The 11998-nt window shown below is 40.7% G+C and overlaps 2 protein-coding genes across 2 annotated transcripts; one reads left to right on the forward strand and one right to left on the reverse strand.

The window, feature by feature from the left end:
- Positions 1–148: 148 nt before the first annotated feature.
- On the reverse strand, positions 149–8152 carry LOC125232944. Its single transcript, XM_048138795.1, has 5 exons — positions 7822–8152; positions 5833–7728; positions 5319–5519; positions 4569–4781; positions 149–1904 (listed from the first exon to the last, which is right to left on the reverse strand). Exons 1-5 carry the CDS (start codon positions 7841–7843, stop codon positions 1486–1488), a joined length of 2751 nt encoding a protein of 916 aa, XP_047994752.1. The 5' UTR covers positions 7844–8152; the 3' UTR covers positions 149–1485.
- A 547-nt stretch (positions 8153–8699) lies between these two features.
- Positions 8700–11425, forward strand: LOC125232716 (putative inactive tyrosine-protein kinase Wsck). The gene has a single exon (XM_048138476.1). The coding sequence runs from the start codon at positions 9102–9104 to the stop codon at positions 11289–11291; it is 2190 nt and encodes a 729-aa protein (XP_047994433.1). The 5' UTR covers positions 8700–9101; the 3' UTR covers positions 11292–11425.
- Positions 11426–11998: the final 573 nt, after the last annotated feature.

Below are 11998 nucleotides of genomic sequence, written 5' to 3' on the forward strand. Positions count from 1 at the left end.
AAGGTTATTTTGATAGCGTACGCCATTGTTCCAGGTGTTGAAAAAGTAAAGTTTTTCAATGTCTTTATCTATAGCATTGAAATAAACGATGACTTGTTTAGTTCAAGATGAATATTTGTACAAAGTAATTTTAAAGTAAAACCCGTAATTTACCAAACCATTGTATTTCATGTCCAAAGGCGTACAAATACAAACTTACTTCTAAATCTTAGGTACATAACATAATTTTTCAAAAAGAAAAACATTGGCACTCGGCCTCAACATGATATTTGTTAGTTTTGCATTAATACTGTTACGATTACTACAATATTTACACTACGTTAAACAAACTTTAGTACAAAATATTATAAAAGTGAGTAAAACTAACATTAACACTATGAAAGGTTTTTGAGTAAAATCGACTAAATCATAGATAATATTTCAAGACTATATTTTCAAGTCAATTCGTTGTTCGGTTTTCCTAGGAAGCTCTTTTGCCGCAGTACCTATGTAACGAAACCATTAATGTTATTGAATCCTGGTTACACCTTACACCATTTCTAATGGATTATAACAATTGCTATACGTATTTTCGGCGACAACAATATTCATTGTGTTGTTGTCACACTCAATTTTGAACCGTGTACAAAAGCCTTACGATTTGTATCTGACGCAGCTAACTCTTCAATGAAACTAGATCTAATATTTGTACTGTGTTATGGTTTCAAACAAAAGCTGTTATCTTATCAGAGACCTGTCGCTTTGAACTCTGCGAGCTTTCAATGGCTACTTGAATCTATGTACGCTTTGTTACTTATAAAATTATCAGTTATAGTGCCAACTTGGGCATAACTTGGAATACAATAAGGCTGGTTGTAGTGTCACGCGGACGGTCCGCGCGGAGCGATCGGCGCAACTGTTGATGTTGTCGTCCGCGCCACTTTAAAACGCTCCCTGAACTTCATACATATTAGTCCGGTGCGGATCGCTCCGCGCGGACGGTCCGCGTGACACTAAAACCAGCCTAATGGTCGTTGGAGAAATTGACTTTCTAAAAATTACGATTTATAATGATATTATATTATTTCTACAGTAATATTTAAAATAAATTTACGTGATGTTGCACTAACATAACATTCGGTTTTTGCTATCCATCATTTGCAATTATTGCAACTGTATAGAATAAACATTTTGGTCAAAATGACCTCATTTTCAATTCGTTTTGTACTAAATCAGATTTACCTACTTATCTTTTTTTACTGTAAAAAAGTGACGCTTAAATATTATTAAATCCTGTTTCAGTAAAGTAGATACATAACATAAAATGTAAGGTAGAAATATTCAATGAGATTCAACAGAACTATTTTTAGTTATGGGCGTTATGGCAAACCGTGTGAGATAGAGAAAATATTATAGCATACAAGAATCCTACATCGGTGTTCACATCCTACATCGATTTAGCGATGTCACTCTACACATAAGTAAACGAAAAGCCACGTCGGTGTATCACCCGTTCAGGTTCCGGGACTGCATCTGCAGCTCGAAGCGGCGGTTGGTGCGCACGCCCTTGATGACGGTGCGCACCTCCTTCCTCGTGGCGCTGCGTTTCTCGGCCAGATTGAAGGACTTCTCCCGCATTATGGTCTGCTTGGCCACGGCCCGGCGGAGCGACGTCGTGCCCGCCAGGGACGGCTGGGTGACCTCGCGTTTGAAGACCGGCTTGACGAGTTTGAGGTCTTTGAGACCGTTAGGTTTGACGCCGTTAGGTTTTTCTTTCGGTTTGTCAGGTTTCGAGACACTGAAGGGGTTGAGATCTATGTTCATCTTGAAGCCAAACCTGGTGTACCCGCGCTGGAGGGTGTCCAGCGTCGGCAGCGTGGACGGCTTGCTGGCGGCGGGCGCGGGGGTGGCGGGCTCCAGGGTCACTGGAAGGTAAGTGCGGTAAGTATTAGACACGAAGAAATATCAGAGTCTGATCACTTCAGAAACATCCTGTCACTCAACAATGGCAGTTAATTTTTTCGTAATCAAAGTACTCTCGTAACAGTTGATCAAGTTTTATCGTCAGTAATTAGATGTTGTAATCGTGATTGTAAATAATTAATAAACTCAAAACTGGAAAACCTTGTGATTGTTTCACTTAAATACGATGGTAAATGGTCTATGATTATCATTTATCATCTACTGAATTTTTAGTGTTAGTCAGTCGGTTAGAGAGCGAGTTAATGGGAGACACCTCAGAAGATAGCTAATTCCACAACTTGCACGTTCAGGACAAAAACTAGCGAGAGAGGCCCGTTTGTTCTTAGTTTGCCACGTGTCGAGAAAGTGAGGAAGAACTTGACATCAGCAGCCCCAGACCAGACGTAGAATGAAGTAGTTATTTGGTAAACATCGTAATTAGGAAAGCCGAGCCTTATCTACTGTAATCAACAGTTAATTTATTGTTTGACTTCGTATCAGTGATAGCGCAATATTTTACTTCGTTATAAAAACTGTTTAGATATTTATTCACGTGTTGGTTGGGCGAACGCATTTCCTGTTATATTTTTTTCACGTGAACTAGTGATTGAAAACGACGTAATTAAGATATTTCCTCATTTGTTCCTAGTGGTCAAATATAAGGAAAAGATTCCCCAGTGGTAAATTTCCGCATTCAGGCTACATTTAAAGGTTGTAAGGGCTCACTGTTATTATTTTAAGGTAAATGAGTTAATTACTGTTGCGTTGCAGTTTCACAGATTTATTGATCGAATAATATAGCTTGACTCATAGGTTTTTCATTGTATAAAGATTAATATCATCAGAAATGACATATATGTTACAAACAGTCAAAGTAATAAATATTAATTACAATTATTGAATCTAATCGCATGCACCTTTACTAGTTTGACAGAAGACATTAACACCTAGTACATTCGATTGTCCGCCTTATGTCAATAGACGTAAAGCCCAAATTACAAGCATTGTATTAATAAACAAAGTGTTTCGATTCTCAACTTTAATGTGCTCTCAATAAAGTAGAAAAACAGTTTGTTTAAAAACAGCCAATCGATCAAAAAGTAATTCACCTGTGCTTCATCTTGATTTGTGGACCCAAAACGAGCTCTCAAAACATTAGCCCTAATAAATAATATGCAACGATATGCCTAATCTACAAAGTAGATAGAAATATGACTTATGCTTAGATTGTGTTATCAGAATAATGGGCAATAATACCAATAAATCACCTTATGAATCATACTTGTTAACGTAGGCAACGTTATTACTCAATATAGTTAATATGTTCACGCGTGGCGACATCTAGTGACGATTTAGGGCCAATTGCATCAACCACATTTGACAGACACATCAAAGTCACGCAGCAGACGTCTATGGAACTTCCCATGCAATAAAATTTAACGAACGCTTTAACAGTGACAGACGGTTTGATGCAACCGGCCCTTAGTGAACTAAACCCTACGGTGTGAACGTGGGGCATCCTGGTGTGGGGGAATCAGTGCTCTTAGACCGTTTTCACATTAACCGATCCGATATCGGATGTCGGAAGGTTTTCAATAGAAAAAATCAAAGATGGCCCCTGTAATGTATGGAATATCGGTCCGACATCCGATATCGGATCGGATAATGTGAAAACGCACTTAGGGGTATTGAAAACGAATACTTTTAACTACCCGGTTTTTTCTTCATTAGTTAGTTTAACACCCGACAGCGGAGGAATGTACCATGTTCCAGGCGATCGCAAATATCGCAATATAACTTTCTACAGTGCCGCGTACGTTCCTAATCCATTAGCGAAGCGGCAGCCGTCGTTAGTGTCCTGGACAAGACTTTCATATGACGTCCACAGCTCTTAGACAATCAAAGAGTTTGGCTTGGACACTTGGGTCTCTTCAAGTGATTTCGTGCCCTACCTTGAGAGTCCGTTAAAGTCGAAAAGTGAGAAAACGTAAAATTGGTGGTTTCTGCGTCCGTTGTTGGACTCAGTATATGCTTCTACCAATTTTGCGTTTTCCCGCTGTTTTATATGGACGGACCCTTAAATCTTTAACCGCCGTAGTCTGATATAAATCATATAATATAAAACAAACTCGATTAAAAATTCAAAGCGATTAAAAGGTTAAGAAAGGTGTTCCTATCCCTTTAAGTACGAGCTGATACGATCGTGAGGGTTGTTAACATATAAATGTCAATTTTGAAAGCATGTCAATGCGGAAGCGGTGCACATCCCTGTCGCGTAGGGTGCGGGGCAGCTCTAAAAGCATCCTGAGGGTATTCGCGTCAAGGTTTGACTGCCAGTACATCAATCATTGCCATATGATTCATGTACTGACAGGCAAGCCAATATACTGTAGATAAATGTGTCTTTTATGTAATTATTTATGTTATGTCCTGTTTATATCTACTAACCATAGCTGCTATAATTATTATAATTACTAACACATGTCTTGTTTTGTAAATTTATTTTTTGTATAATTTAAATGTAGAGGTATAATTATGGAACTGGTCTGAAATAAAGAATATTATTATTAAAATTCGAAATTAAGTTAGCAAATCTCGATTTCATTTTGAAAGAGCTATGTACTAACCTCTAGGGCTACTTCTCTCAAGTACAGCCACACTTCCAGTAGGCACGAGCAGCTGCTTCGCCCGCTTGGCCTTCCTCTGCTGGCACTCGTCGAGCGACTCCATGCGCTCGAAGCGCCGCGCGTGCAGGGCGGCGAAGTTGGGCAACTTCGTGGCCTTTACTTCTGATTTCGGTGTGGCGGCCTTTGATGGCGTTGCTGCGTTTGATAGTTTTGCTGAAAATTACGGTGAACATTTTGAAGGTCTAAACACATAGATATACTCACACCTATATTTCCCATAAGGGGTAGGCAGAACAGAATCGTCTCAAGTTTCAGTACTCTTAGCAAATAAGGGGTTGAAAAACGAAATTGTGACATTGTATTGACATTGTTGCCAGCCTCTCGCCTATGCCACAATTGAACCTATATCCCACAGTCAACTTCTACAATATCCATGGAAAACAAAGGCTGCTGAGACACTTGGCGCGCATGGTTCTAGAATTAGAAGAAACTGGAGGACCTTCTATACATTCCATAAAATCTATATTTCTCCTACACCACCACCTTAAAAATAATGTGAAATCCTGCACTGTAATAATGTGAAATCTTACATGGATTAAGTCAGAGCTACTCAAACTGTGTGGCGCGAAAAAATGCCAAATTACCAAGGGCATCACAATTAAAATAAGTTTGGGAAGCGCTGGATTAAGTAACGATGGTTCAGTTTTCCCTTAAGAAGTATAAAAGTCATGGTATGATATGAAGACATACCCATTGCGCTAGTGGTGCGTGCCCGGGCCGCGGGCAGAGCGCGCTGGGAGTCGAGGCGCGTGCGCTTGGCGCTGGCCGGCTCCGCGCCCGCGCCCGCGCCCGCGCCCGCGCCCGCGCCCGCGCCCGCGCCCGCGCCCGCGCCCGCGTGCGTCAGCGAGCGCTTGCGGCCCGCCCGGGGCGCCACTGACCACACTATGGAGTCTGCAAATATTAAACATAAGAGTAAGTATAACGCTTTCATTTCTCGCGTTTTGTACACATTTTTAAAGTCACACACGGGTCGAACGCGATAAAATAGCAAAAAAGTTGTTGTAGTGTCGGAAAAAAGTTAAAATAATGTAATTTAGGGTATGTTCCCTGCGTGACTTCAAAAATAAAAGTAAGTTAAAGCTTTTGAATGAAAAATTTTGAATGATAATGTAACTAAGATGCCCAAAATAATGAAAAAGAAAGTAAAACATAGTCCACAAGGGAATATAACTTCAGTGAAAATCTTATTTTAAAATGATCTTACCACTTTCTTCAAAAACAAAGCTCTTATTGGAACCCTTCAGGTTAGACTTGATGATCTTGCTCTTCCTCTGCGTGGCCACACCCGGGTTGTTCACAGGGCTGCAGAACATTACGCGCGTAGTCCTAGAGGGCACCTCCGCGAGGGACGACCGGCGACTCGGCTTCTCAATGGAATGTGTCTGGTTTAAGGTTCTCTTTCTCTGTGATCCCTTCCTGTCGGAATGGTAAGGCGTGCAGCCTGCTGCAGGCAAAGTCTGTCTCTTGTTTGGCGTCTTTGGAGACATGCTTGGACTGTCTTTGGTAAAAGTGCCTTCTCGTTTCAGTGGTGTTGTAGATTTTGGTTTGGTTTCTGGAGTTTTGTTTTCTTTTAGTGAACTTTCTAGAACACTTACTCTTGATTCCTCCATTGAGCTCTCTATCAAGACAGGTGTAGTGTTCAGAATGTTTTCAGTTTTGGAGTCATCATCAGTGATGTTGATTTTTGAATTGTCATCAGATTTGTCGAGGGTGACTATTGAGGAGTTAGTGGCATCATCGGAGGTGATGAGAGATGATTTGGAACCCAAGCTTGGTTTCCGACTAGTTTTATCAAATGTTGAGTCAAGTTTGCTTTCTTTGTCATATGTGGAGTCAAGAGATTTTAGTTTAGTCAACTCAGGTTTAGGAGATAATTCAAATGTGCCATTTAAAAGTGTAACTTTTTCTGAATCATTTACAGATTTTCGGGGAGATCTCCTAAGCTCAAAACTTACATTTAAGACTTTATTTGTTTGGTCATCATCAGGCAGTTCTTTTATGTCAGATTTGTTATTCTCATTACCTTTCACATCTGTTTCCATGTCATCTTTTTCAAAGGTAGTATTAAGTAATATTTCAGATGTCTTAGGAACATCTAAATTACTTGGTGTGATAATAACCACAGGGTGATTATTTTCTTCCGTCACATTTGATTTTCTTTTCTTTTTACTAGAACCCTCCTTAGCGGGTTCCTTTTCAAATGTGGCATTTAAATCCACCTTTTCAGTATCTAGCAATTTATCTTTGTCAGGCACTACTTTCAAACTAGACCTTCTGCGCTTGCTCGCCCTGATATTCAAAGTTTCAGATACCGTTGCATCTACTTCATCCACACCAATTGTGTTAGTTGAAGTATTATGTTCGGAAACCCTCTTAAGACTGGAGTTCCTCTTGTTAGAATTTGCCTTCTGTCCTGGGAGTGTCTCAGTGTCTCCTGGCTGTTTAATATCACTGTTGTTAAGCAGGGGAGTGACATGCTTGTGTAGGGGGCTGCCAGCAGCACTGTGGAAGGAGTCAGTGGACACATTACTGTCATTCTTCTTTTTACCACCACTTGTATTGTCCTGCTCAACTAATGAGTTGGATTGTGAACTCTTTTTCTTTTTATTCTTTTTCTTTTTCCCTGCTTTAGCTTCATTTTCTTTATCATTTACTTCAGGTTGTTCTTTCTTGGATTTCTTTTTGTTTTTCTTGCCTTTAGTCTTAGTATTAGTGACAGAAGCTACTTCAACGGGTTCCTCGTTCACAGGAACCTCCGGAAAATCTTCTGCGGCAGTTTCGGAGAACTTTTTAGTGCGTCGTGTTGATCTGACCTGCTTCTTAGTAGTAATTGCAGTGTCCACTGCCTCCGTAGCTGCATTTTGCTCCTTAAGCGTTTGCCGCCGCAGGGTGCGAATTGGTTTGACTTGAACCTCGTCTTCCAAGGCCTTCACGTCGATAGTATCCTCCTCGGAGGGGAAACTTACATAGTTCTGGCGTTTTTTAGTAGATTTTAGTGCTAGACTTTCACTAGTATCTACAACACGTTTGCTTCGCGTCTTCCTGTCACCTTTTAATGTAATTTCAGGTTCAATATTCTCATTGGAGGCATGGTGAAGCCCTGGGAAAGTATTGGTATAATAAATGATCACGATCAAGTTACGGAATCCTAAAAAATAGCAATGAACTCAATTTGACTGTATATAATACTTACTCTTGCCAGATCTGGTAGACATATTTATCACTGTGTTTTTAAGTATTCCGTATTATTTCCTTATCAGTATCCACATAAATATTTGTTTGTAATCCGTTTTAAGTATAACGATTTCATTTCAAACCCCAGTTTGAGATGTTTGATGTTTGACAGCTGTATGTTGGCAGTACTTGCTGTCAACATCTAGCACGGCGTTTACACGATTTTATTGCCTTGCTGACGGATTGATAATGTGATGGCCGCTGTACACATATGGCCAACGGTTCCACCAACCCTTTGTGAAACCCCTTGGCCAAGATAAGAGCCGCTGTTTACACATTGGCGAACCAATCACTTGGCATTGGGTCTTCATGAAAGATGGACGTGGAATGGAAAAGTCTAGGAAATTCTAGATCATAGACGTTGACAGAAAAATTTGATTAAAAAATAATAACCCCGTAGTAAAATTAAATTATTTGAAATATTAACAATTTTTTGAATATTATGATAAGAACATTTATCTTTTTTAGGAAATACATTAAACATTTGCAAGGTTATTTTATTTCCTAAAATCTACACTATTATTGACATAGATAAACTTATTATTTTCGTAAATATTTCACTACCGTCCTCTCTGACGGCTGACGACCAACTGAATGAAGCGCCAACGTGTAAACGCAGTTGGCCATTGGCGCCAAGATCCTTTGATGTGTGGACAAAAAACCGACACCAATCGGTTGGCCGGCAAGCGCAAGCGCCAACTGCCAACTTACGGCCAAGTAGCCCTCTACACGCTTGGCCAAGGGGTTGGTGGAACCGTTGGCCATGTGTGTACAGGGGCCATTACGTAATCTATACACGATCGGACATCTGTTTTTAAATTTGGTAAAATAATATAATAGTTAGTAGTTTATATGAGATTTATATTTCTTTTAGTTTGTACGTTAAAAATCTTGTTCGTTTAAGAAATATCTAGTAAAACTAATGTTGTTATTGTGGGTCGGCTATTTGTCATGCAAAACGATCAAAACGCAACGAACCGAAACATTCGTTAACGGAACCAATGTAACCGAACGCACTTTCAGGCAACAGTTCATAGCCGTTTAGTATTTCTTTATTGACCAAACAAACAAATAAAGTTTCAACAGTGAACTACAGAAGTTACGTGTGGATCTTTACTCATTTATGAGGTATTATACGTTTATTCACCTTAGTATGGGCTACGAATTATGATAATGACTCTGTAACGAGCGTTAAGTTACATGTCAAATTAACCTATGACTCAATACTGAGAATAAACAATGAAAACTCGGAGCCTCGGGTGGCTATGTATACTAGTGGTGTTGTACTTGCGCGGCGGCGTGGGCGACCGCGGGGACTACATCGGTTGCTACCGGCTGAAGGTGGACGACATCCTCAACACGCACACCGGGCAGTCCGTGGACGTGTGCCTGTCGGCCTGCGAACAGGTCTACTACAAGTACGCGCTCATCGGCAACGAGTCCACGTGCTTCTGCAGCAACTCACCCGGTACCTTCAAGCTCCCGTTAGACTCCTGTGAATTGCCGTGCCCTAAAAACGAAACTCAAAAATGCGGCGGCGCTGTAAATGTTGCGAGCGTGTACGACACCGAGGTGACCGTGCCCGGCCCGCCCGAGCCCGTCAACGTCACCAGAGTCACCGAGACTACCGTTAGAATAATTTGGAGAGAGCCTGAAGCCCATTCTGACATTACGGGGTATGTTATTAGAGCAGATGTTGTGACAACTTATGCTGAAAATCCTTCCAGCTCTCCAGAATGGAGGGTACCTAACAACACGTTCAGTTTGGAACTCCCTAACTTATATCCTGGCTCAAACTACATTATAAGTGTGGCAGGAGTAAATGATGATGATGAGGGCCCAAAAGCTACAACTACTGCTGAAACTATAATTGGAACACCAGATCCAAGTCCCCCTGATATAATAGTTAAAGAAAGGAGAGGTGACCAGATGTTGGTGCATATTCCTAAAGCTAAAAATGTGAATGGGCCAGTCTCCATGTACAGAGTGGTGGTCTCTATAGAGCTGTACCAGCAGGGATTCCTGGTCGACAACCTTGGTAACTACTCCTATGCCCAAAGCATGGACCTGCCTTACTACATCACAGCAGAGTTAGACCCTGATGACATTGAAGCTGATTTTGTTATAGGAGATGGACATACTTACAATGGCTTTCAGAATGTCCCTTTGCTATTGGTTAGTGATATTGATGTATCACTCGGGATAGTCAGTGAAAAAAATCATGTGAGAAAAATTAGGTACGCTGAGTCTACCAAGAAAATTATACTAAACATAAATGAGCCTGAAGATGTCAACCCCATGGTAGTGGCCTTGGGGGCCGGAATTGCTATTGGGGTTGTTCTTTTGCTGATTGGAGTAGGTATGATCATTGTTTTAAGAAAGAGAATTCATTTAGTCCGGATGCAGAGAGGCTCACAGTCAATGCCACTTAGTCTGAGTGAGCCATGTGTAGAAATAGAAAACTCTGGCTTTTTACAAGATGAGGTTGAGAAAATAGACTACTATGGAAACTTAAAAAGGAAGTTGTGGAACATTCCAAGAAATCTTATTGATATAGACATTTCTTGTGTTGTTGGGTTGGGGAGCTATGGGAAATTCACTAAAGCTAAAGTTCAACAACACGGCGGACAAACCTCGGGCCTGGTGCAGGTCATCAGTGACAGGGAAATGGAGAAACCTGACAAGAAGTTGATGTTACACGAGCTGGACCTCCTTATTAAGACTAGTGAACATGAAAATGTCATCTCCCTTATTGGGATCAGTGAAACTAACACAACACTATTTGTTGTCCTCCAAGATAGTAAATGCACTTTGAAAGAGATGCTTTTACAAAGCAGACAGAGGGATTTACAAAACAATAAATTCTGCCTTATCACTGAGAATAAACTGCTACAACTTTGTGCCGATATTGCAGCTGGGATGGAATACCTACATAGCAAGTCTGTGACGCACAAGCGGCTAAGCTGTCGCAACATCGTTATCGGCGAATCCGGAGCCGCGAAAGTGTCTGGCTTTGGATTATCACATATCCGGCCTCTACACGAAACCCCAGACTACACTCGATGGACAGCATGCGAGATGTTACGACAAACGAGATTTAACCCTAAAGCAGACGTTTGGTCCTTCGGATGCCTTATGTGGGAAGCGCTAACGTTAGGCGCGACGCCATACGCGAGCACGGCCAACAAGGATGTGGCTCCTCGGGTGCTGCGCGGCATGCGCGCCAGCCAGCCCTCGTACGTCGGCGACGAGCTGTTCCACCTGTGCCTGCAGTGCTGGCAGGTGGACCCGGACGAGCGGCCCACCTTCTCCACGCTGCTCGACGAGCTGTTGCCGCTCTCGGAGGCCGCCGGAACTCGTAGTCTCAGCTTTACACACTACAATGGATTCGAATACGAACCGCATGTGCCACAGTACGAAATCGCATAGAATTTTTGCAGTATGCACAACAACGCTAAACCAGTTTAAGTCTGATCTCTGTTTATTTATGCATTATTATTTAGCTTTCATGCATTATTATTTAGAGGTCAAAGTATACTAAAAATAATAAATATCATATGACATAAGATGTTGTGACATAAGAATCTCATTTGATTCTCAAACTGTAGGACAATATTAATGTAGGCAACTTTGTATCCAAAGATTTAGTACAGCTTTAGGCAGCCTCCTCACTATTGTCTATTATCTGTGTATTGAAAGTGACCTTATTTTGTGACTAATTAATTTGAAAGGTCGTAATTTAAATTGAAAAGCATGGCATCAGTATGTAACAACATGACATGAAGAAAATATTTCATTCATTACCTTTAAGCTAAGATGAAGCATCTCATTAACACAGTGGTAACCTTACATTCCAATGTCATTAAGTTCATTATAGTTAAGTACCTTATGACAATGATATAAGTTGCAGAAAATAATACATACTTATGATGAATATAAATATATCACATGATTTACTACAAGAATCTCATAAAAAAATTATAACATACTTAATTTTGCTCTTAATTGGTTTATTACGCTTCCATTGTCCACCTAGTACTACTAGTATAAAGGCCAATAATTGCTAGTTATAGTAGTTAATTAGATATATAGTTTTAGCACACTGCGATAATTTAGATGCTTAGGAATTAGGAAAT

Source organism: Leguminivora glycinivorella, chromosome 13, assembly GCF_023078275.1.
Source record: "Leguminivora glycinivorella isolate SPB_JAAS2020 chromosome 13, LegGlyc_1.1, whole genome shotgun sequence".
NCBI classification, from domain to species: Eukaryota; Metazoa; Arthropoda; class Insecta; order Lepidoptera; family Tortricidae; genus Leguminivora; species Leguminivora glycinivorella.

Coding starts and splice junctions, on each gene's coding strand:
- LOC125232944 (XM_048138795.1), bottom strand. CDS start 7,843: ATGTCTACCAGATCTGGCAAGA. Junction 7,729..7,821: donor GTCTACCAGATCTGGCAAGA/GTAAGTATTATA, acceptor ATACTTTCCCAG/GGCTTCACCATGCCTCCAAT. Junction 4,782..5,318: donor ACGCACCACTAGCGCAATGG/GTATGTCTTCAT, acceptor CGTAATTTTCAG/CAAAACTATCAAACGCAGCA.
- LOC125232716 (XM_048138476.1), top strand. CDS start 9,102: ATGAAAACTCGGAGCCTCGGGTGGCTATGTATACTAGTGGTGTTGTAC.